Consider the following 24,558-nt stretch of genomic DNA (forward strand, 5'->3'; position numbering starts at 1 on the left):
AGATTTTAAAGAGCTGAAGACGAATTTAATATCTGTTTTCGTCCAAAACTGTTGAAATCTCATGTAAAATTTATTCAAATTAAATTATATGAAAAAAAAAACAGCAATTTGCCCTAAGGCAAAAATAGATCACGTTTCGCAAAAATAGATCACGATCTCGAAGAGACGAATACGAATTTATTATCAATATTCGTTTCAAAAAGAATTTGTAGATAACTTTTGAAGAAAAACAGCAACTTGCCTATAGGTAAATCTCAAACTGTATATTTAGACATGAGACACATAAAAAAATAGATCTTGAATAGCCGAACACAAATTTAATATCTGTTTTGCTTCAGAACTGTTAAAATTCTATGTAAAATTTATTCCAATCAAATTATGTGAGTAAAAAAAAACAGCAACTTGCCCTTAGGCAAAACACGAACACGTTTTTGCATGTGACGTATCAAAAAATGGATCTCGATGAGCCGAATACGAATTTAATACCGATTTTCGTTTAAAATTGAATTTGTGGATAAATTATGTTGAAAAAACAGCAACTCGCCGATAGTCAAACTGTATTTAACGTATGACATATCACAAAATAAATCTAGAAGAGCTGAACACAAATTTAATATCTATTTTCGTTTAAAACTGAATTTGTTAAACAGCAACTTGCCCCAAGGCAAAACTAGAACACGTTTTTTGCATGCGACGTATCAAAAAATAGATCTCGATTAGACGAACACGAATTTAATATCTATATTAGTTGAAAACTGAATTTGTGGATAAATTTTGTTAAAAAACAGCAACTGGCCGATAGGCAAACTGTATTTAACGTGTGACATATCACAAAATAAATTTCAAAGACCCAAATACGAATTTCTCAAGAAGCTACGCAAGAATAAAGAGGTTTTACTGTATAATTTTTGCAAAAAATCCAAAAATAATTTAAATAAATAGTTTATAAATATAAATATATATATATATATATACACGTATATATATATATATATATATATATATATATATATATATATATAATGATTTCATAATCAAGGGGCTAATACAAGTTAAGTGTCCACATTAAAAGCTATAAAATATTTTACATTACTTTACAAACTAACTTATGCGCGCTCACGCGCTAAATTCAAATAGAAAACTTTGTAAAATTTGTATCTCGTATTGAGTATTTTAAAATATTTCCTCTTTAGCAACAAAAAGCATCTTTGTGAATTACAATGCTCCCTTATAGCTACATTCATAGAAACACAAGTAGACACAATTGGAATGTTCATAAATATTACAAACCGAGAACATTGTAAACAAACAACTATTTCTATACGTGCTTCTTAATAATAATAATTTAATTCATAAAATAGCCTAAAAGGTGATTTGTTGTATCTTATATCCAAAATTGTACATAAAAATGTAGCCTTTTAATTAAAATGCTTTTAAAACTTAATATTAATACATAATAAATATGCTTTTGTAAAGTAAATATGTTGTAAAATTGTACATAAAATCACAAAAATAAAATTGTAAAAATGTCTAACCGTTCCCTGATCAAAATGCTTTAAAAAAACTTACTTAAATACAATAAATACGCCTTTTTGTAAAATTGTACATACATGTTCAGCATAAAACTATAATTAAAGCTTAACACGTTTTAACTTTATTAACAAAACTCTTAAGCTAATATAAAAAAAACATTACAACAACACTTGTTTCAAATTTTAAATGTCCAAAATAAACCGTTTGTTTGTTTGTTTGTTTGTTTGTAAATAGATTAATATTGTGTATCATAATTCAAAAGCATAATAAAATTATCACTTTGACTGCCTACCTAGAAACGTCTTGCAGTCGGTAAATAAAATTGTCATCGATAAAACACACACCGTTTGAAGTGGGAAATCATTGTCTGGACAGGCGCCACTGGTGCTCCATGTGGTCCACTTCTGCCCAGGTGCTTCTTACGTCTCGGAACAACTAGAGTAAGTAAGAGTTATTAATAAAATTAATAGTATATTGAATTAATAGAGAATGCTGAGTAATTGTTATTTAATTGAATTTTTACAGATTCATAAGATTAATAATCAAGTATTCAACATTTAGCTAGTTTTTAATATTTTAAAACCAAAAAAAACCTTTCTGTCTCAAAACAAAAATATTTTAAATTGAGCAACATTCTTAATAATAAATTCAAATGACAAAGATTTTCTAAAAATTATGTAAATACAGATTAGGTCAAAACTTCAGATTTGTATATAGAAAAAGCAGTTAAATCTGAAGTGTTATATATATATATATATATATATATATATATATATATATATATATATATATTCAATAGATAAGTCCTGGATTTTTTCAATATATTGATTGTTTCTTTTCCGACCAGTAAATCCAAATTTAAAAAACAATTTGTTTTTTGAAGATGTGTAATAACGACGTTTCGGAACTAGGTACGTTCCATCATCAGGTTTATTCTGTCAAATACAATGTTTTTTAAAAATATTGATTAACATTAATTAATGATGGTCAATACAGATTAATTAGAAAAAAATTTCCATTCCTTTATAAAATTTTTTTCTAATTAATCTGTATTGACCATCATTAATTAATGTTAATCAATATTTAAAAAAAAACATTGTATTTGACAGAATAAACCTGATGATGGAACGTACCTAGTTCCGAAACGTCGTATTAAACATCTTCAAAAAACAAATTGTTTTTTCATCTTCAAATTCACATCTTCAAAAAACAAATTGTTTTTTATTATTGGATTTACTGTTCGGAATATATATATATATATATATATATATATATATATATATATATATATATATATATATATATACAGTAGAATCCGCTTAGTATGACATCGAAGGGACGCCGAAATCTTGTTATACTAACCGGTCGTCATACTAAGCATACTGAAGAAAAACTTTTTAATATGTAAATATGTAACATGTTTCAGTAATTTAAAAGAAAAGCCTATACAAACGTTTTAATTAAAAATAAAAATGACACATATTTAAATTTAATATAAAATAAAATTGACATAGGATAGGGCGGGAGCACAACGGTCCAATTTGACTTACGATAATTATACTGTCTAAACCCAATGAACAACACATAACATACATCAAAAAAGCATCTATCGAACTATGTTCAGAAAAAGTTACATACATACGTACATAATTCTTAATTATATAAATATTATATTTTTTACTATTTTTTAAATATTTGGTATCTGACCCATTTTACTTCACATACGGGGTAAAGTGAAACAACCAGGAGGCAAACAGATGCAATTTCTTCTATTAATTAATTAATTTTGTGGGTACATTTGTTACAAGGACAACACAGTATATTACATTGACCTGCTATTGGTCAGAAATATTCATCAGAAGAGCCGGAATAACAATTTATTCAATTAATCTCTTTTAAAATTGCTTTTTTTAAAAACTTTACTATTTTATTGCTTACACCTAAAGTAAAGGTTCAGCTGGTCCTTTTTATCGCAGTTATGTGCCGCTTATCTTCTGATAGCAAAGTCATAAGAATAAAGGTGACGGCTGGTTATGAGTTTATACATTTTTTGCCCTCTACTATCAAATATTTTTGTTAAAAAAAATCTAATTTTGCTTGTTTACGAGATATCCGTGGTGGGCCATTAATAATTAATCTACCCTACCCATAAACATACAAATGTGTTTTTTTTTAATATAAGTAATCAGTAATTTTTGATTGATTTCTTTACATAATTTTATTGTAAAAACAGTCCCTGGTGCTATTGTGCACAAAAGACATAGCAATTGCTTTCGTAGACTTGGCCACATCATGTAAAATCATGTCGGTCATTATAATTGGACATATTTTTTTGCAAAAATGGGTCATTATAAGCGACATGTCAATGTAAGCGATGTCAATATATCCGACTAGACAGCTGTTTTTTTAAGGAACTTTATATGGAAACCAAACTTTCTAGTGCGATTACGTCATATTAAGCAGTTGTCAATATATCCGGCGGCATACTAATCGGATTCTACTGTATATATATATATAATTTTATAAATTCAATCGAGAAAATAAATATATATAAATTGATATAAATGAATGTTTAAATTTCTTACCTGGCTCAACCAATTCTCATCGGCCAGCAGTTCATTCAGAATAACAGTGGTGTCCTTGTTGGGGTCCTGAGTGCGTTTTTCAGTAACACGTTTTGCACATTCAATAAACATCAAATATTTCTGATGCACCACTTTATTCAGAAGTTCAATTCGTGGTGAGCAATCTCGACACAGCAAAAAGTCCTAGAGGAAAAGGAAATTTATTATAAAATTCATACTTCCGAAATATATTACAATAGTATAAGAGAATAAAAAATAAAAAGATAAAAAATATACAACAAATTCAATTAAAAGTTACAATTTATAGTTGAGTTAAAGATAATGGAGATAATGGACTTGTTCTTTTAGACATTAAACTTAATTATATTTGAGAAAATAAATGAATTAGCTGTAAGTGGAATTCTGTCTTAAGGCAATTAAGGCATCGTGCCTTAAGGCAAATTGCTGGAACTTCCCGTACCAAATATTATTTTTTTAAAAACGGTTAACATTTTTGAAAAAAATTTACTTCGAAAAAATAAGATTTTTGAGAAACTATAAATTGGACAAAAAATTACTTTTTTTTGAAAAAAATTTTTTTTAAATTTTTTTTTTATTATTTTTTTTGAAAAAAAAAATGTTTTCTTTATTTTGACATATTTTGAAAGATCTAAACTTTTTTTCAAAGCAATCGTACTGCTTTAACTGCATAAAGACGAAATATCGAAGCGCGTAAGCGCCGCGTCGACGTCTAACGCGTAAACATTGGTACGGAACCCATAGAAATGTAAACCAAAATGTATACTTATTGTTAAAATCTCTATAAAATATCTGATAATTTTATTTGCATATGTCTAATGATCATTTTTGACCGCCAAATGGCATTTTTTTACTTTTTTCATTAGATCTCCGAAACCGCTAGACCTGCCTTCATGAAAATTTGATCGGTTCTTCGCCTTGTCAATACAAGTAAAATGTTTTCTGAATTATTAAAATCGGACGTTCCGTTCTCTTAAAAACTGAGTTACCGTTTTCGGCACTTTTTGCCCCGTATCTTCGGAATGGCTAGACCTGCCTTCGCCAAAAACTGATCAGCACGTCTCCTTATCAATACGAATCGACTGTTTTTTGAATTATTCAAATCGGTTGATCGGTGTTCCCGAAATCGTCGACAAAAATTTGTATCCGCACATACATACACACACACACACACACACACATACATCCATTTTTTCTAAGGTATGCCAAAATGTTCAGAAACCTCTGAAACGTAAAGATATATAAAAATTTTCATTTTCGATTTTTTTGCGATTGCTATAACTTGCCCTACGGGAAGTTAATAATAACAAATAAGTGGGCTGTTATATAAATTATTTGCAAATTTCATTTACAAATTTTAACAAATTATTCTTACCCTTTAGACTTAAATCTATAATTACTAGGAGACACAAATTATTTAATATATATATATATATATATATATATATATATATATATATATATAAAGCGAGAGGTTTTTCAGATGGTGAAATAATATGATAAAATAGTTCTTGGACATCAATTCAGTAATTAAAAAGTTTTATTGAACGAAAATGTTTTTATTAAGAAAACATACGTTTTGGGTCTTGATTTGACCCATCTTCAGTGCTACAATTAAATATTTCAGGGTTACAATTTAAAACAATATAACTAGCTGTAAGTGGAATTCTGTCTTGAGGCAATTATGGCATCGTGCCTTAAGGCAAATTGCTGGAACTTCCCGTACCGTAACTAAATGTTCGAGGAATACTGAATGTTTTCAAATAGATTATTATAAATATTGTAACATTGTCTAATATTTATAAGAATTATATAAACTGAATTGCAGAGTTGAAATTATTTGTAAAGTATATTAGAACTATAGTCAGAATTAAAAATAAAATCTGAAATGTTTTCGATTTACAAAAAACTAAAAAAAAAAAAAAAAAAAAAAAAAAAAAAAAAAAAAATGGAACAAAATTTTTTTTTCCAAAATCAATTATTTTGTTAAGAGAAGCAGAAAGTTCTTTGAATCATTTAAATCGGACGCTTAGTTCTCTCAAAAACTGCCATTTTTTACATATTTAGCTCCGTATCTTCAAAATGGCTGGGCCTGCCTTTGCCAAAAACTAATAAACACTTCTTCCAATCATTACTAATTGAATGTTTTTTAGATCATTCAAATCGGATACTCCGTTCTCTCAAAAATTCGATTTCTATTTTCTGCACTCTTTGCTCCGTATCTCCGAAACGGCTGGACCTGCCTTTGCCAAAAACTAATCAGCTCTTTTCCTTATCAATAGGAATCGAATGTTTTTTGAACCATTTGAATCGGTTGATCCGTGCGCCCTAAAACGTGACTGGATATTTGTATCCACACATACATACACACACACACACACACACATACACACACATCCATTTTTTCTGAGGTATGCCAAAATGTTCAGAAACCTTCAAAACGTCGAGAAATGTAAAAATTTTCAATTCCGATTTTCGGCCCATTACAATAACTTACCCTACGGGAAGTTAAAAATACATAATTACAGAAAAATATAAATAAAAACATGTAAAAAAACATAAATCTAATCAATTTAATAAATTTGTTTTATAACTAATATATATTGTAAAAGTATATAAAAATGAGAAACAAACGCAGAATAAACAAATGTATTGTATTTTCTTTCAATAAAACTGTTTTTAATTACTGATATTTTACATATATCTATCTATTACCTTTTCCATTCTGATACTTCCATCAGGCTGACAGCCTTCAAGCGTGACCTGATTATAAGGTTGTCCAAACAGAAGCAACCTGGCTTGTCCTCCGTCCCTCAACAAATTTTGACAAACAATACATTGGGCTCCTTGTTGCACCCCTAATTCAGTTATAATATTAAAACAAGGCCAGGTGGCCACAGATAATTCTAGGTTTCTAGGTATACGACTGATGTTCACTAGACAGATCCTTCGGTCGTTTGTTAGATCGTCTACCGTTTTAACGTTGCTCAGGAAATACTCATCTAAGTAAAAGAAAATTATTAGGAGTAAACTTATAACTTAATAGAAGTAAAAAAATAATAATTGTAAGAATACTTATTAATTAATAAAAAAATATATGTACTTATAATGTAAGCTTATAAAAATAAAATTAAAATTAAATAAAATTGATAAAAAAAAGAATAAATATATATATTAAATATATCAATGTAACTATATAAAATTTTGTAAAATATTGTCATGGGCCTTGTTAAAATAATATTATTGTATTGAAGTCTTGTAAAATAAAAAATAAACTAGTGGTGTATGGCATCATGCCTTAAGGCAAATTGCTGGAACTTTCCGTACCGTAATGAAATATTCGAGAAATTTTGAACGTTTTCAAATATATCATTACAAATACTGTAACTTTCATTATTTTTGCTATTTTGTTATATCTGAGCAAATCAAATGAAAATCATAAATCAATCAATTTATCTCTAGAACATTAACAATCGTCATTTCATTTCGAATTCAATTTCAAAATCAAAAAAATAGTTGCCTAATTTGCACAAAATTGAAAAAGTGCTCCTTCATAGTCAGAGTCTAAACGCATTTGGAAACAATTCTGTGCGACATTTTCACTTATACTGTGCTTAGGTTGGCGGCATTTTCACATTTTCAATGGTTTTCTCACAAAATTGGAAAAGTGCTCCAGTACATAAACAGTCTAAACGCACCTAGGTAAACATTTGTACCAAAGTGGCGCTTAGACTGTGCTTAGCCTGGGTCATTTTTTGAATTTTTAATCCAAAACTACAAAAATCTTTTATGGAAAATAAAAAAAAAGTGTAATAATTTTTTTATCCTCGAAAGCAATTGTTTTGCCAATACAAGCAGAAAGTTTATTAGATCATTCAAATCGGACGCTTAGTACTCCAAAAAACTGCCATTTTTGCACATTTAGCTCTGTATCTCCGAAACCGCTGGACCTGCCCTTTGCCAAAAACTAATAACCACTTTTACCCGTCATTACGAACTGAATGTTTTTTGGATCATACAAATCAGATGATCCGTTCTCTCAAAAACTCGATTTGTATTTTCTGCAATCTTTGCTCCGTATCTCCGTAAAAGCTGGACCTGCCTTTGCCAAAAACTAATCAGTACATCTCCCTATCAATAGGGATCGAATGCTTTTTAAACCATTCAAATCGGTTGATCCGTGCGCCCGGAAACGTGGACGAAAAAATGCGGACATATAAAACACACACACACACACACACATTAATTTTTTGAGGTATGCCAGTAAAATGTTCAGAAACCTTTAAAACGTCGAGAAATGCAAAAATTTTCATTTTCGATTTTCGGCCCATTACTATAACTTACCGTACGGAAAGTTAATAAAAAAAACAACTGTTACTCAAACAAATTAACAATACAGTAGAACCTCGATTATCCGGACTAATTGTTGTCGATAGGCATCCGGTTAATCGAAAATCCGGATAATCCAAATTATGAAGAATAATGTTCTGTTTATCAAAAATAACAAATACATACATAGATATCAACAAAAATCAATCCTCTACTTGCCACAAACGATTCATAGTCGCCTAATTTTTCATTTAACTGTAATGCCTTTTCACAGATATCGGCTGTCCAGTTGATCGTTTTTGTAAGAACCAATAATATAAAGCTTCTTCTAAGAGTTAATTTTTCCGTTTCTTCATCATTTTCCGATTTTCACTCCCCTCTTCACTATCTAACTTGCAAATGTACGACAAAATTGAATCGGCATTTTTTTTAATATCGCTTATAGTGGATATATCTACACTACACCATACCTATTAGCTAACTTACGGCCGGTTTCGCCATTTTAATGATTCTAAATATTTATTTTATCTTTAAGAGATAATACCACCCTTTAAAACTGTATATAAAATGCACGTCAAAACAGAGAACGTATTAATGCATATATGCACATCAGAATATGCAAGTTCCGACGCGATTATGTCCGGATAATCGCGAATCCGTATAACCGAGGTCCGGATAATCGAGGTTCTACTGTATTTCAATTTACAACTTGCCATGTGTCTATTATTACCTTGTTCTTGGAAGATCTCCGTCAAAAAGTTCGAATCCAACGACTGCGAAATCAGCGTCTGTATATAAACCTCAAAGTTATCCTGATACACCATCGTCGAATCCATACACCTCTGTATAAAATCATTATCCCTTCCACCGGCTCTCACAACACCACCATGCTGCACTTGCTGATTATTCGCAATCACCTGCTGCTGCTGATTGTTTGCAATCTGATGCACTTGCTGGTTATTCGCAATCACCTGGTGCTGTTGCTGTTGTTGCTGATTGTTTCCCTGCACCACCACTTGCTGTTGTTGTTGATTGTTTACAACGTTCTGTGGTGGAGCAGTCGGTGGATTGTTGGGAGCGTTTGTGTTGTTCTGGTGCTCCTGCTGCTGGTCGTTGAGGACGAGCATGTTGCGCAGAAATTCGACGATGGTTTCCTGGTGCGTGTGGCTGAGGATTCTAACGGGGGCCACTACGTACAGGCGCCTGTTTTCTGGGACCCAGGCCGCATACTGGAAAAAAAATTATATATATATATACATATATATATATATATATATATGTATATATATATATATATATATATATGTATATATACATATTAAATTACAATTCTAACACTTACAGTAGATATATTCCTATAAAGCAGTGTGCCATCTCTCTCAAATGGCTCAAACTTCTGCAACAGCGACTTTCCATCCACACGCCATAGAGTAGGCCTTTCGTGTACCAAATCAGCTCTTGCAATCACAAAGGAATCGTGCTAAAAAAAATTACATAAGTTTAGTAATAGTATAAGAAAATTTATATAAAATCTAGATGAGAAGTAGTAAATGATTGTGATTGTTTGGAACATATTTTAATTTAGAATAAATAGTTATAAACAAATGTATGTATGTAGTAAAGGTAATGTAAAATTACTGACAAAAATTCATATTTTTACTAATTTATTCTTATGAAACTATGTTGTTATATATATATATATATATATATATATATATATATATAATGATTATTATTAAATATTTGTTATATAAAAACTTACATAAATAGAAACCTGTGGATGATATTTACTCCTCGGCCGTGCAAACTACATGAAATGTTACAGAAAAATACATTTAAAGCAAAAGCAAGGCATGCAAAAAATCTACAACTAAATAATAATATTAGTAACTAAAATAATATTGGTAACAAAATAAGCATTATGCATACAAATTAATATACACATTGTTTTAGTAAGAAATAATCAGCTGAAACTCGAGTAACTGGATACAGAAAGTGTATAAAAAATGAAAAAATCATTGAAATAGTTTGAAATCATAAAACGTGCAGGAAGCGAAGATTAAAATTCTACTTCACAAATTGTGCAGAAATATAATTTGTATAATAAATTAGATGAGAAAGTCTTCAAAAAAAACATTTTATTAAGGAAGAAAAATAAAAATGTACAAAAAAAACTATAATATATAAATCTAACAAACAAAAATTTAAAAGTTGTTTCTAAAAAATTATTTAGAAAGTATACAAAGAATATTTTTAACAAATATTTAAGAGTTGTTTTTTAAAATAAATTAGAATTTAAAAAAATCAAAATTTACAAAAAAAATAACTGATAAAGCAGCATAACAACTAGCAAACAAAAAATTTAAAAGTTGTTTATCAAAATAAATTATAAAGTATATATTCTTAAAGTAAAAAAAACTGTAATAATGAGATGTAATAACTAAGTAAATAAATATATTAATAAATAAATGAGTTAATGAACGGATTAATAAATGAAATTATGCAAAAAATATTTTCAAAGTACAAAAATCTAATTTTACAAAAACTTTGATAGGACAAATATAAAACATTTATTTATTTATTCATAAGCAAGCCGTGAACAATAAATATTATTTTATTTAATTAATAACATTATAATTTGCTTCATAAAAATTCGAAGTCTAAGTCGACAAAGTATTTTCTTTTTAATTAGACTATAATTTATACTGATCCCAACAAAAATCAAATAAAACTTTTGATATACAAATAAATTTGTTAAAAATACGAATGTTTTGAAATGAAAAATATGAAGAAAGAATGTTATAAAATTAATTTGAAACCTTTAAAAGCAAAATCGTTTTTCATTTCTTATTTTATTCTATGCAATTTCATTTATCTTATTTATTAATTTTATTATTATTATTATTTGATTTTATTTTATTTTAAATCATCATACTACATTTTAGGATATCATTTTAATGTAAATTATATCCTTTGTACTCTTATTTATTTAAATTTATATCATTGTTTATTATTATTACTAGATGTTATTATTTTAACAGTTGTAATAAATATTGTAATTGAAAAAAAATTCTATGCCAAAGATTTGTTAAAAATTATTTGTTCTGTATTAAAATTTGTTGAATATTTGTTTATAATAAGACTGTTCCAGTTCTAATTGAAAATAACAAAAAAAATACAAGCCTAAAATAATATTTATTATTATTGATTACGGCTTGCTTATGAATAAATAATTAATTAAAATAGTTCTACTATCTAGCAAAAACAATGATGCAACAAGCAACTACTCCATGTATCCATTATCACCTTGAAATGATCCCCCGCAGGCTGCTGCTGCTGCTGAATGACATTCGTCATAATGGCATTGTTCTGCCTCTGCTGCATCATGTTCTGCTGCTGCTGATGCTGAACATGGTGCTGCTGTTGCTGCGAATGATGCATTATGACGTTCTGCTGCTGAGGCATCGTCTGCTGTTGATGCTGGATGACATTCTGCTGCTGCTGCTGCTGGCAGTTCGTGTTAACTTGATGGTGCTGGGGCTGCATCTGCTGGATGACTCCGACTCGCTGCTTCGGCGGAGGGATGTCGTCGTCGTCGGACGAATAGTCGAGGTCGTTTATGCCTGCTCCTTGGGCGGCAACTAGGAATAGAGGAAATAATTAGTATTGTATAATAAATGCACATTTGTAATTGAAAATTGTGAAAAGAAGTTTTTGGGAAAATGGTTAATTTTAATGGTGTTGTATATAACATCTCAATATTGGATTTCAAATTAGTGGAAATTAACAGCTTATTACAAATTGCTTATCCTCGTCTTGATATGTAAGTAGCAGACAACCGAAGTTTTAAGGGGGTATTCTAGTGTAGAATTCCAAAAAATTGTTTTTTTTTGTTTCATATTTTCAAAGTTTAACAACTATCTAAAAATATGGGTACGAAAAGATTTTTGAAAATTTGAATTATTTTCGGAGATATAGGCATTTTATTGACCCGGTCTCCAAACTGGTTTGGCAGGGTCCAATCGGACATAAGGCATAAGGAAGTCATCAGACCAATTTAAGACAGTTTATCGTCAGATGAATTATTAATTCGATGTATAGGTTCAGAAACTCAGAACAATAATGAGTCTCTAAACTCGTTGTTTTGGATTTTCGCGCCGAAACATATTCATTCCCGATCTCGGGTATTTGAAAAGCAACATTTATTGCTGTTTGCAAATTCAGTGAAGGTTTTTTTCCGATTTTAAAAATGATGACCCTTATGGTAATTCAAATTGGGCCAGAAACTCATTCATTTGCTGTAAGACGAGACAATCTGAAACGATCTGAAATACGCACATCCAACGCTTCAAAGAACTGCTCGATTGGAGGAGAGAAATGCAGAAAATAGTTTTTTTTGAAGTAGAAGAAGGTCCGATGCATGAAGCAGGAACGGCAGATTAAATAAAAGAAGTATTACATATCATTTTATGTCTTTGACAGCAAAAAACTTTACGCAAAACTTTAAATGGGTTTTTCTCAGAACAGGCTTTTTCACTGTTGACACGATTTCTCGAGTTCTACTCGACCGATTCACTTGAAATTTTCAGAGAGTCTTGTTTATAGACCTATCTGTTGCCCGAACTAGCAGTATCCCCAAATTCCAATTTTTACTGTTTTTAAAAACTTCGAGAAACTCAAAAAACAGTCAAAAAAGACACTTTTTTCTCAAACAGTCGTCAATTTGTAAAAAAAAATTGTTTTACTCATCGCTAGTTCGGGCGATTGCGACATCATTGTAGATTAATAATCTTTTTATTTCTTTTATTTCGGATGGCTAGGAGGGCTGAAATCATGTCAAGAATGAGGTGACAATTTTTTGAGACCCCCCACTTCATCAGCCGACAGTTTTTTCAATTTTCAACTTTTTTTAAATTTTTGTTTTGTATTTTAATAATATTAGTAAACAAGTGGTAAAAATAATGGATAGTAAAAACATTCATTGCTTTCTTTTACGACATTTTAAAAATGACCTAAAATTTATTGCTCTACACTAGAATGCGCCCTTAAGCAAACCATGTGCAATTTGTACAAATATTTATTAAAATCTCAGAATATATAAACAGAAATTTATTTACCAATAATGTCCAACAGCAAACATCAATGAAAGCGTGAAAAACACATATGCTCATTATAAAAACACATATTAAATATATAAATAATTTTGTTAACATGCCTTAGAATTTTACAATTATAATCCAAGTTTCTTGGATTAAACACCCAAAGCAATTATGAATGATTTTATATCAAGTAAAATTTTATTTATACCTGATAATATATTGGATCTTCTTGCTTTCCGTCCCTGATTAGGCACTTTGCTCTTTTTCTTCTTTCGGCCAACTCCTGATACTGCTGGTAGACCATCTTCATCAGCCTGGGAGGAAAAAATCATTATTAATAATAATTAGGGCTAGAAAATTCTATTAGCTAGGAGGGAACATAAATTATTATTATTAACTTCCCGTAGGGTAAGTATAGTAATCGCAAAAAATCGAAAATAACATTTTTTGCATATCTTTACGTTTCAAAGGTTTCTGAACATTTTGGCATACCTTAGAAAAAATGAATGTTATGTGTGAATTGATGTATTTCGGGAACACGGGTCAATCGATTTGACTGATTCAAAAAACATTCGATTCGCATTGATAAGGAGACGTGCTGATTAGTTTTTAGCAAAGGCAAGTCTAGCCGTTTCGAAGATACAGGGCAAAAAGTGACAAAAATGGTGACTCAGTTTTTAAGAGAACGGAGCGTCCGATTTGTATGATTCAAGAAATATTTTATTTGTATTGGCGAAATGAAGAACTGGTGAAATTTTTGGGAAGGCAGGTCTAGCGGTTTCGGAGATCCAAAAAAAAGTAAAAAAAAAGTCATTTAGCGGACAACAATGATCATTAGACATATGCACATCAAATTATCACATATTTTATAGAAATTTTAATAACAAGAACAAATTTTGTTAGACTTTTTTATGGGTTCCGTACCAATGTTCACCCGGTATATTGCGACCACGCGCTTCTAAAATTTCCAAATATTTGCCAATATATACATATAAGTATTAAAAAATCAATTTTTCAAATAAGGTCAATTTATATCAAGAATTTTAAAGATCTCAAATTAAAAAAAAAATTTTGGTACGGGAAGTTGCAGCAATTTGCCTTAAAGCACATCAATTTTTCATAAAAGGTCAATTCTTTACAAAAATTTTAAAAGTCGCAGAAATCGATTTTTTACATAGTTCTAAAAGAAAATTGAATCTTTTTTAAAAATTTTAGTTTTTGGTGCGGGACCACTTAGTTAATAATTGAAGCTAGAAAAAATCCAATTAGCTGTATTTATGTTTTAAAAATTTGTAAAACCTTCACAATTTTTTAAAAAAAGGTTTAATTAATTTACTCAAGACAATTTAAATATAATACAAAAATAAAACTATACAGACTAACGAAATCTAAGTTTTCTTGACAAAGAAACTGATTTTATTTTGAAGCAATAAATTTTTTAAATTGTGTGTATAAACTGTATAATATTTATTAAAAAAAATTAATAAGAAAAAGATGACATTCCATATTCGCAAAACGTTATATGAAATAATGTAAAAATTAAAGTGAATTAAAAAAATTAAATTAAATTGGAAAAAGGAGGTTTTTAATTCAAAATTTTAAAATCTTAATATATTACATGTATGTTTATATAAATATGTCTTCTTGAATGTTATATTCGCAGCCAATCGTGGAGTTAAAACAACAATAAATAATTCTTATTTATTTATACGTTTCGACACGGTATGTGTGTCATCATTCAGCTTTTTTTTTGATATTTATACAGTATTTAAGAGAATTTTTATAAAGTTTAAAAAACATTAATCTTTTATTCATTAAAAAGAAATCTTTAAATTTAATCTTTTTTAAACTTTGTTACAATTGTTTTAGGTACTGTATATATATAAAAAAATCGCTGAGATGATACTCAACGCCGAACAAAAAAATCTAAATCTTATAAATATGTATCTATTATCTTACCGTGGCTTGTGGGGTCCAAGCAGGGTCCGAATCCGAATCAACAAACTCTGGGGGCTCCTCAGGGTCATCCATATCACCTGCAGCCTGTCTGTCGATCAATTGGGCAATATTGTTGCGCTCCTTGGCCTTCCTCTTCGAAGTCTCTCTCCGTGGGGGCAACAATAATGGATCGGCTACTCAAATAACAATTTGCATAATAATGGATAAATGGATAAAAGATTTGTTGAAATTAATCAGATTAGTTAGTTGTGTCAGCATGCAAAAGCCATGAGAAAAGAAATTTACCTGTGATGATTTTCCTCCACACAATGTATTATAAAAAATATGATTTAAGTTGACCATCTTCTTGAAATGAATTTTAATTAAATTTTAATATGTCTCTGTTTATGAGACAAGCAAATATGTGAAATTAAAATTATATTAAAATTTCTGAAAAATAATGTGAGTATTATAGGCAAGGATAGGATGTCATAGGAGTTGAGAAAACAATACATACTCAGTAAATCATGTACAATTATCAACGACACACAAAAAACACAGAGCTATGCACACAACGGCAAGCCCTGTCATCAAACATCATCTTCGAGCACATAATTTAAAAAAAAAATAATCAAAATATTATCTCACTGGTGATCTTCATCGATCAGATGCTGTTCCATTCGGGGGTGTGCATAGCTCGCATATATTTGTCTGTTGTCTTCATTAAATGTACATGATGTCTGTTTTTGTTTTGATTTTTTTATCTCGTATCATATTGTCTTCCAAACGTATGGTGGGGTGCTACCAAGGATAAATTCACAGTCCGCAGAGAACAGTATACAGCAAACTCCATATATAAAGACTTTCATATACTTTGTATTTTATTTTCTGATTTGATATCAACTATATTACAAAAGTATTTACATAATATTATTAGAGAATCATCGTGCATGAACAAATAACAATAATTAAATAGAATTTTGTCAAATAAAATATCTAGAAAAAATTAAATGTCTTAGCTCAATTTGAGCGTCAATAATACTTTCATATAGTCAATAATTAAAAATTATTGTTGCAAAAATGTACAATTATTACTTAGGTAGCATATATGCGTTATGAAATACTATATACAGAGTTGTGTGTTGCATATATTTTACAACATTTTTATATGCATATAAATTATTTTATACGTATATAATTGATTGGCTGCCTTTTGTCCTATGCAATAGTTACTTATGTCTTTAGCATCAATAAAAATATGTATTTTCTTTATTTCAAAGCTACATTAAAAGTATGATTAATAATATCATTTTTCGAGTTTTTTTTGTGTATGTGTGTGGGTGTGTGTGTGTGTCTGTTATATATATCTAAGGCCTAACTAAAAACATTGAATACTGTCCATATTCAAATACACATGGTTGTTTGTTATTATATACATAATAAAGTCTGTTTGTCTGTCCGATACAGCACTGGGTTAAGATTTGTACAAAGTACGGCGTAGGAGGACACCATTTGTTTTAATAATTATAATATGTAAGACACTAAAAATTAATTTTCATTTCATTAATTAATTACTTTCCATTTCGATTAATAACAATACTGCACAGTAGTGATTTTATACCTGGTAGCACCCCCCGGGCCTATGTTCGAAAACGATTCGTATTCGAGCGAGAAAATGGCAACTTTTTATGAAAACAATTAACAAACGACATAACTTCACCACCTCTGTCGGTTTCGGAAGTGGAAATCTAGAAAATTGAACGCACCTTCTTCGGCCGGCTGTTGATAGTACTGTTGGCCCTGCATTTGCGACTGTGCCGGCGCGTTCGGAGGGTTCGGGGTTCGCGACTTTTTCTGGGCAGTGGCGGCGCACGGCTTGTTCTGCGCCATCGGCGGCCTGCCCGGCTTCTTGGCCTTCTCGGCCGGCATGCCGCTCGGCACGTTCAGCACGGGCTTCATGCGCGAACGGCCGAGGCCGCCGTCGTCGTCGCTCGTGTCGAAACCGTCGTCCGAACTGTCGAAGCCTTTGCGCTTTCGCTCCTTGGGCAGCGGAAAGTAGCGCGGGTCGTCCTCGCTGCTCTTCACCTGAGCGATTATGTTCTGGTGAGGAGTGGGCTGCTGCTGCTGCTGCTGCTGCTGCTGGTGCGACGACTGCTGCATGCCGTTGCTAGCCAGATTGTCGGCGGGTTTTGCTGTCACGACCGGAGCAGGAGATGCGGAACTGGTCACCGTCGGAGTCGGCCGAGACCACGTATTAGTCTTGCGAGCTCCGCGTGACGCAGGCGGCGGCGACGAGTCGCGTTCGCCTTGTAAGAATTTCAAATAGCTCGCCATGAACCCCGAACCGCTCGTCACGGGCACAGTCACTTTCTTCTCTTGGATCTTGGGCACCATGTCGTTGCCCTGCTGTTGCTGCGCCACCGGCATACTGTTCGCTTGCCCCTGCTGGACTATGCCTGCGCCGCCGGCGTTCGCTTGTTGCTGTTGTTGTTGTTGGTGTTGATTTCGATTGTTTTCTGCAAGAAATCCAAGTTCTTCCTCTATATTCGGAACGACAACTTTGGGCTGTTCGTCTTCACGTTGCTGTGATTCAGCAAATGCAGCAGTCTGTTGTTGGGAATTATTGGACGACTGATTCGGATTTTCGTAAGGGAGTTGCTGTTCAGAGGAATTACTGGCAGTGGAAGAATTGTGAAATTCACTACTCGCGGCGGACGAAGGATGATGCGGTGCCAAGTGAAAGGACGAAAAGTATGGAATAGGCGGCGCGTGGTGCGTATGCGGATGTGGCACCATCAGGCTCTGGTGTTGGCTATTGAAATTAGCCGAATGAGAACCGAACGCGGAAGCAGCCCCCGTAAACATTTTGGGAGGCGGAGGCGGTAAATTCCACCGTTCGAAATCGAAATATGTACCGTTCTGTTGGGGCTGATTAGTCGTAGAGCTGTGTGCAGGAGGTGGTACCCGATTCGTGAAATATTCGGCCATGGCAGCTCCAGCTAATTCGTTCAGATTAGGTTTCTCACTACTTTTCCTTCGCTTGGACGCTGCAGCCGTAGGTGCGGGTGAAACTGTAACCTTTTCCACAACAGGTGCTGCAACAGGTTTAACTTCGACCTGCTGTTGAACCTGGCAGCTTTGCTGCTGTAAATTTTGCAAATTTTTTACAATGCTCATAGGATCGCCTCGGCAACTCGACAAATCTTGCAAAGTGGTAGCGTTGCTCGTCTGTCCGTCGTAATACGCTTGTTGTTTATTAGAATCGGCGGCAACGGCAGGTCTCTGCTGCACCACCTGTTGTGCTATATTTTGTTGGTTAACTGAAGGAGGTATAACTAATTGTGATTGTATTTCTATCGTTCTAACATTTTGAATATCGGAATTTGTACTAGTGCTACTGTAAGAAGTGTATTTTCTTTGACGGTTATCATTATTGTCCCAGCAATTTTGTTGGCTTTGTGAAGATTGGGGTGTTGGATTTCTGTCATATCTCGAATTTGTCGATTCCGAATAGCCGGCATTCGATTTACCCTGATCAATGCCCAAAGCTCGAGTTATGACAGAGGGATATGCTACCTGACTGCCTTGAGAGGCAGGTCTTGAAACTGTTACATCTAATGGAGATCTAGGCGCTACAGAACTCTTATTGTAAGTGGACATTTGGGATTGTTCTGCATGCTGAGGGGATGCTATTGAATTCATAGGACTATTATACATGGGATAAGCAGGACTGGGAACATGACCTAAGGGAGATGCTTGTGAACGGGCTTGCAATGGACTGGGCCTTCTTGGGACTACAACTCCACAATCTGGCCCATTTTGCTGGTTCGAACTATTTGAATACTGACTATCGGTATTAGAATTTTTATTTCTTGAATGATACTCAGGATCTGGGTTATTTCCAGATTGATAATGACGATAAGATGAAGGTTGTGCTGATTGATATTGATTTGAAACTATAGATCTAGTTGAACTAGTTTTGGAAGAACTATTACTACCTGAATAACTTAACCTACCGGGGGCATCCATTATGGAATAACTAATTGGGGATGATTGGGGCTGAGCGTTTTCTTCAGATGACCTAGACTCAGGATACACTTTTGCCTGAGCCTTGGTCTGAACTTGAGATGATGAATTTTTACTAGAAGGTGGTACAAAATTACTAGAAGGCGTTGAACGAGAATTAGATACTTTATCAGAGGAACGTGATGTAACTGAGGAACTATACATTGAATTGGAAGTAACTGAAGATCTATTGACACGATATTCTTTTGACGGGGATGTGACAGAGGGAGGAGTGGACACTATACAAGACTGCTGTGATATATGAGAAGACGAACTAGCATTTTGTTGTTGACTGCTCGATGAAAATGACTTACTTCCACTCCCTGATTGGTATTCTTGTTGTTGTTTAGCTGCATTAGTCCCACTGTAACTCGTCAGAGGCTCTGAAGATCCGAAACTAGAAGGTGCTTGATAAAAGGACGCACTGTTGCTCGATGCCTGTGATGCGACAGGTTTCACTGGTGGATTGACTACTTGAGGTGATGCTGATCTTGCACTTTTATTGTTTGCCGACACTATTTGTGTGTTGATATGATTATTTAAAGTTTGTGCTGCTGCAAAATGTGCATTGAAATTCTCATACACCGCCGTAGTTGCTTTCGTTGTATTAGGAGGCCCAGGGGATGAGGGCACTACACTCTCATGTGGCAAAATGCCAAATGGGCTGGGTAACTGATTGTTACTTTGCCAGGCCAAAGCTGACGAGGCAGCTTGAGCCGAGGCCGTTGACTGGTCAAAGAAGCCACTGCTCTGAGCAGCGGCTAGCGACTGATGATGCTGGTTGTAATTCTCACGCAATGTGGATAGATCAGATTCGACACTGGCCTGTTTCGAGGCCGCAGCTGCTTGAGCTTGGGCCAAAGCCTGCCGATGCTGGGCATTGATGGTAGAACTGTAATGAGCCGGTTTCGGATTGCCGTGGTGAAATAGCGGCGAAAACATTGCGTCATAGGCCACTGGGGGTGGTGACAGAAAGGTCCCCGGATTGAATGGAGACGCCGTAGAGCTGCCAAGCTGTCCGGCCAGCGAGGCAGTCGTGTGGGCCGCTTGCAACAGCAGCTGCGAAGTGGTCGAAGGGACTCCGCTGGCCGCGTTGTGCGTCAACCCCGTGGCTCCGCTGGCGGCAAGGTGATGGTGAAAATCCCCGCCGGTAGAACCAGGCTGTACGCCCGTCAATCGGTTGTACGAAGCGTAGGCAGACCATGGTCCCACTGGATCCATAGTGCTTTTGGAAATAACCAAAATAAACTGTTGACGATATCTAGTGCTATCTTAAATATCGTTGCTAATTATTCATCTTCCACAAATGTCGTCCCTTACGCAAGGACTGGCGTTAAATTTTGCGCCGTATTTCGGATCGCCAACCAGGTACATACCTAACTTAGGCAAAATACGTCAGGCCAAGATAGACACTTACTGACCTTGTGTTGCAGGAAAAGATTTCTATATAAATACAAGTTTCGCCTTCGGCAATGGTAACTGCCTGCTTCTATTGAGGTAACTTACGGGAAAATCTGAAAAATGAAAAATATGAGTTGAAAATAGCTAGATAATAAAACAATAAAATGCTTCTGTATATATAATTATGAACACAAAAATTATACAGGCATTTACATTAAGTTGTTAAAAAGAGAAACTCAAGAATGTTTTGAAATTTTATTCAAAATGTATCTTCCATACATTTTGAGTCTCAATTTTAATTATACGTTTCAAGCTTCATTTTTTAATTGTATATAAATTTTTTTTTAATATTGGTTGTGTCACTGTTTAATACTTTTTGTTGATTATTTTATAAATTGTTTTATCATTTGAAAGAGTCAAACTGAGACTCCACATATATAAAAGCCATTAAATTGTTTCATTAGAAATTATATTAAATATTCTATTATAGACCCACACACAATATATATTGAGTTCTTTATAATAATTTTATGTCAAAATATGTTTATCAAATTCTTTAGGACAATACACATGAAATAACAATTAAAGATTTTATAAAGTATCTTTGTTTCTCTCAAAGGTTTTGATATATTCTTATGTCATCTTTAATGATAATATAAACTGGAGCATACAAAAATTGAAATATATTCACAAAAGCATAAATCAATTATTTTTTATAAATATAAACAGATAATTATTGATATAACACAACAATTAATAAAATATACCAAAAAACAAAGTAATTAATTTAATAAAAATGTAAAAAGTAACAAAAAGATAGAATAAGTAAAAAGTAAAAATATTGATAAAAATAAATAAAATTTTAGTATCTAAAATAGAATTAAACTAAATAAAGTCTTCAAATTTAAATGTTATTCACAATGTTATGTGATTTTATATTAGTTAGTTTATATTTGTATTGTTCTTTAATTTTTAGTACCACTGAAGATAACATAAGATAATATTTCAAAACATTGGAGAAAAAGTTATATAAAATATTTTTTTTTGAATTTGATATGCCTTGATGAATTTGATACAAATAACATATATATATATATATATATATATATATATATATATATATATATATATATACGCATACATACAAACATTAGATTGACAAGTTTTGGATACAAATGATTTAAATTTAATTTTTTTTATTTAAAACCAGAAGAAGAGCAGTAAACGGCTAAGTTATTAAAAAGTTAATCCACATAAAATAAGCAAAACTCATGAAAGTAAAATTTCAATAATTAATATAAAAAAAAAAATTGTACGCAATGAAATTGTAAAAATCAATCCAGTTGTAATAAAAACTGCAAACTTTGATTTATCTTCAACTCGCATACTATCAAGAAGATCCCATTTGAATTTTCTTCTTAATCTTATAAAACAACTTACATTTTACTGTAACAAATTTAATTAAAGTAGTAATTTGTTTAATGAGTATAGTTTTGTACCCAAAAATATGATATTTACATAAATATGAAATAAATAACTTCTAATCTTACAACATCGATGGAGTTGACATACAACTTTTTAAATTTATTTTCCTTCGATAAGTAAAACTCCACAGTTAATAATAGCTAATAGTTTTTATAAAATCTCTGAATATGCTAATTTTGACTTCAATCAATAATTTAGATTTTTTTTAGACAGATACTTCTTTTATAAAATATTTTCTTCGTCTATGATACTGGTTTCTTTTCCTAAAAAAGGTCTCAAATAGCTTAAAAACCAAAGCAAAAAATACAGAACACCATAATTTGAAAAAAGAACAAAATGAATAAATGAAATCAAGCATAATGTTTATAATTAGAAAGAGGGCTTTGAAAGTCCTCTTTGCAATATTGTGATATCCTTGTATTATTAAATAAAAAAGATATAAAAATATACCTCTATGTAAATAAATATATGTTCATATAATATATTTAATTAGATACACATTGTTTATTCAATTTACCTATGTAATATTGTTTCGTCTAAAAATTTCGTATCGATCAAAAACAATAAACAATAAAGTTGTGCAAGTGTTCTATCTGTTTGATAATTCGTACACAAAAAGTTAGCCATGTAACCCAAAGTGACATATACAATTATGATTAATTGTTTTCCCATTGTAGCCCACAAATGTAACGTTTTCCATTCCCAAATAACATTTTCGTCGCCTAAAAACGTACATTGTAACAATGTAATCCTTACCGGAATGAAATGAATGGCTACATAATTACAATACAAAAGACCCCGCGTCCACCTTGCCACTTCACAAAAACGCCGCCAAATATCCACCACACCAAAACATTCCACAACAAAACAATAAATCCATTAAACAACTTACATCCGATTAATCTTCTAGCACACTTCCAAAACGTTCCCGGTTTTCCTTCAAAACATAATAATCACAAAACTTGATAACATCATAAATATGGCTTCGTACTCGTATTCGTTTTCGGTTCCTGTGATTGTCTACGATTTTGACTCAGAACGCGCACGTATCTGCACAATTTAACATAACAAACACAACGGGGATGCAATCGTCACTCGCGCAATTAATTAATTAGTATTTGAGAGCGTTTTTATCGTTTGAAACGACGATTAAAATCAAACAACGAGTTGCCTTTCACATTATGCTACGCCATTTTGTTTGCAAAGGCAACTCGAGTATCACAATACAATACAAGCGATGGGGGAGACATCTAGCGGGGGATAGTCGAAACGCGCCGACGGGCGAGTTTCTTTACAAATTCTTTTCGCTCGGGAAATCGATAGTTGGCCACAATGATGGTATCGATATATAGTTTTATTTTTATTGATTGGGCGCGAAATTTAAACAAAAGTTGAACAGATTTTCAATATTTTTGAGATTTTTTTGTTTTACACAGAACAAATGCAAATAAAATATTTTTTTTTTTTTTTTTTTTTATTTCTGTTAATTTTAACAATCAGATTACAATACAATCTATAAGTTAAAAGTTATGGTATTGAAAATCAAAATCAAAAAGAAAAAAAAATAGAATAAAGGAAATTAAAGAAAAGAAATAGAATAAATGAATGAATAAATAATAATTAAAATAATAGTATTAATAATAAAAACGATAATCAATAATAAATAATAATTAAAAATAACTTGTTTGAAAATTTTCCTGTGCGAAACAGGGAAATTATGTTGTTGACGGTAGATCACTGGGCCATTTTCTTTTCAGGCGTTTTAATTTTTCGGCTGTTTGTACTATTTGCATTTCCGGATTGACGTGTGCATCCAATTTGTTTTGAAAGATAAAACTTCTGTTCTTAATAACTTCCGCCACTGTTGGAATTTTTAGGTCTTTATGGATCATGTGGTTGGTCATAAACCACGGAGCCTTACAAATCATTCTCAGAGTTTTGTTTTGTACTCTCTGGATTATTTGAATGTTACTCTTGCTGGCGCAGCCCCATAGCTCTATCCCATAAGTCCATATTAGAATTATTATTGCTTTGTATAAGAGGAGTTTATTTTCTAGAGACAGTTTAGATGATCTTCTCATTAGCCAGTTTATTTCCTTCAGTTT

At 31.9% G+C, this 24,558-nt stretch overlaps 1 protein-coding gene across 1 annotated transcript; it reads right to left on the reverse strand.

Moving 5' to 3' along the window:
* Positions 1 to 1,754: 1,754 nt before the first annotated feature.
* On the reverse strand, positions 1,755 to 23,635 carry LOC113372178 (AF4/FMR2 family member 4-like). The gene is made up of 11 exons (XM_026612505.1): positions 23,346 to 23,635; positions 17,269 to 21,081; positions 15,524 to 15,696; positions 13,773 to 13,878; positions 11,772 to 12,106; positions 10,228 to 10,272; positions 9,808 to 9,945; positions 9,196 to 9,694; positions 6,852 to 7,138; positions 4,119 to 4,301; positions 1,755 to 1,968 (listed from the first exon to the last, which is right to left on the reverse strand). The coding sequence occupies exons 2-11, from the start codon at positions 20,786 to 20,788 to the stop codon at positions 1,894 to 1,896; spliced, it is 5,361 nt and encodes a 1,786-aa protein (XP_026468290.1). The 5' UTR covers positions 20,789 to 21,081; positions 23,346 to 23,635; the 3' UTR covers positions 1,755 to 1,893.
* Positions 23,636 to 24,558: the final 923 nt, after the last annotated feature.

Source organism: Ctenocephalides felis, unplaced genomic scaffold (genome assembly GCF_003426905.1).
Source record: "Ctenocephalides felis isolate EL2017-DRISC unplaced genomic scaffold, ASM342690v1 CF-g0.4_SCAFFOLD_01604, whole genome shotgun sequence".
Taxonomy (NCBI): Eukaryota; Metazoa; Arthropoda; class Insecta; order Siphonaptera; family Pulicidae; genus Ctenocephalides; species Ctenocephalides felis.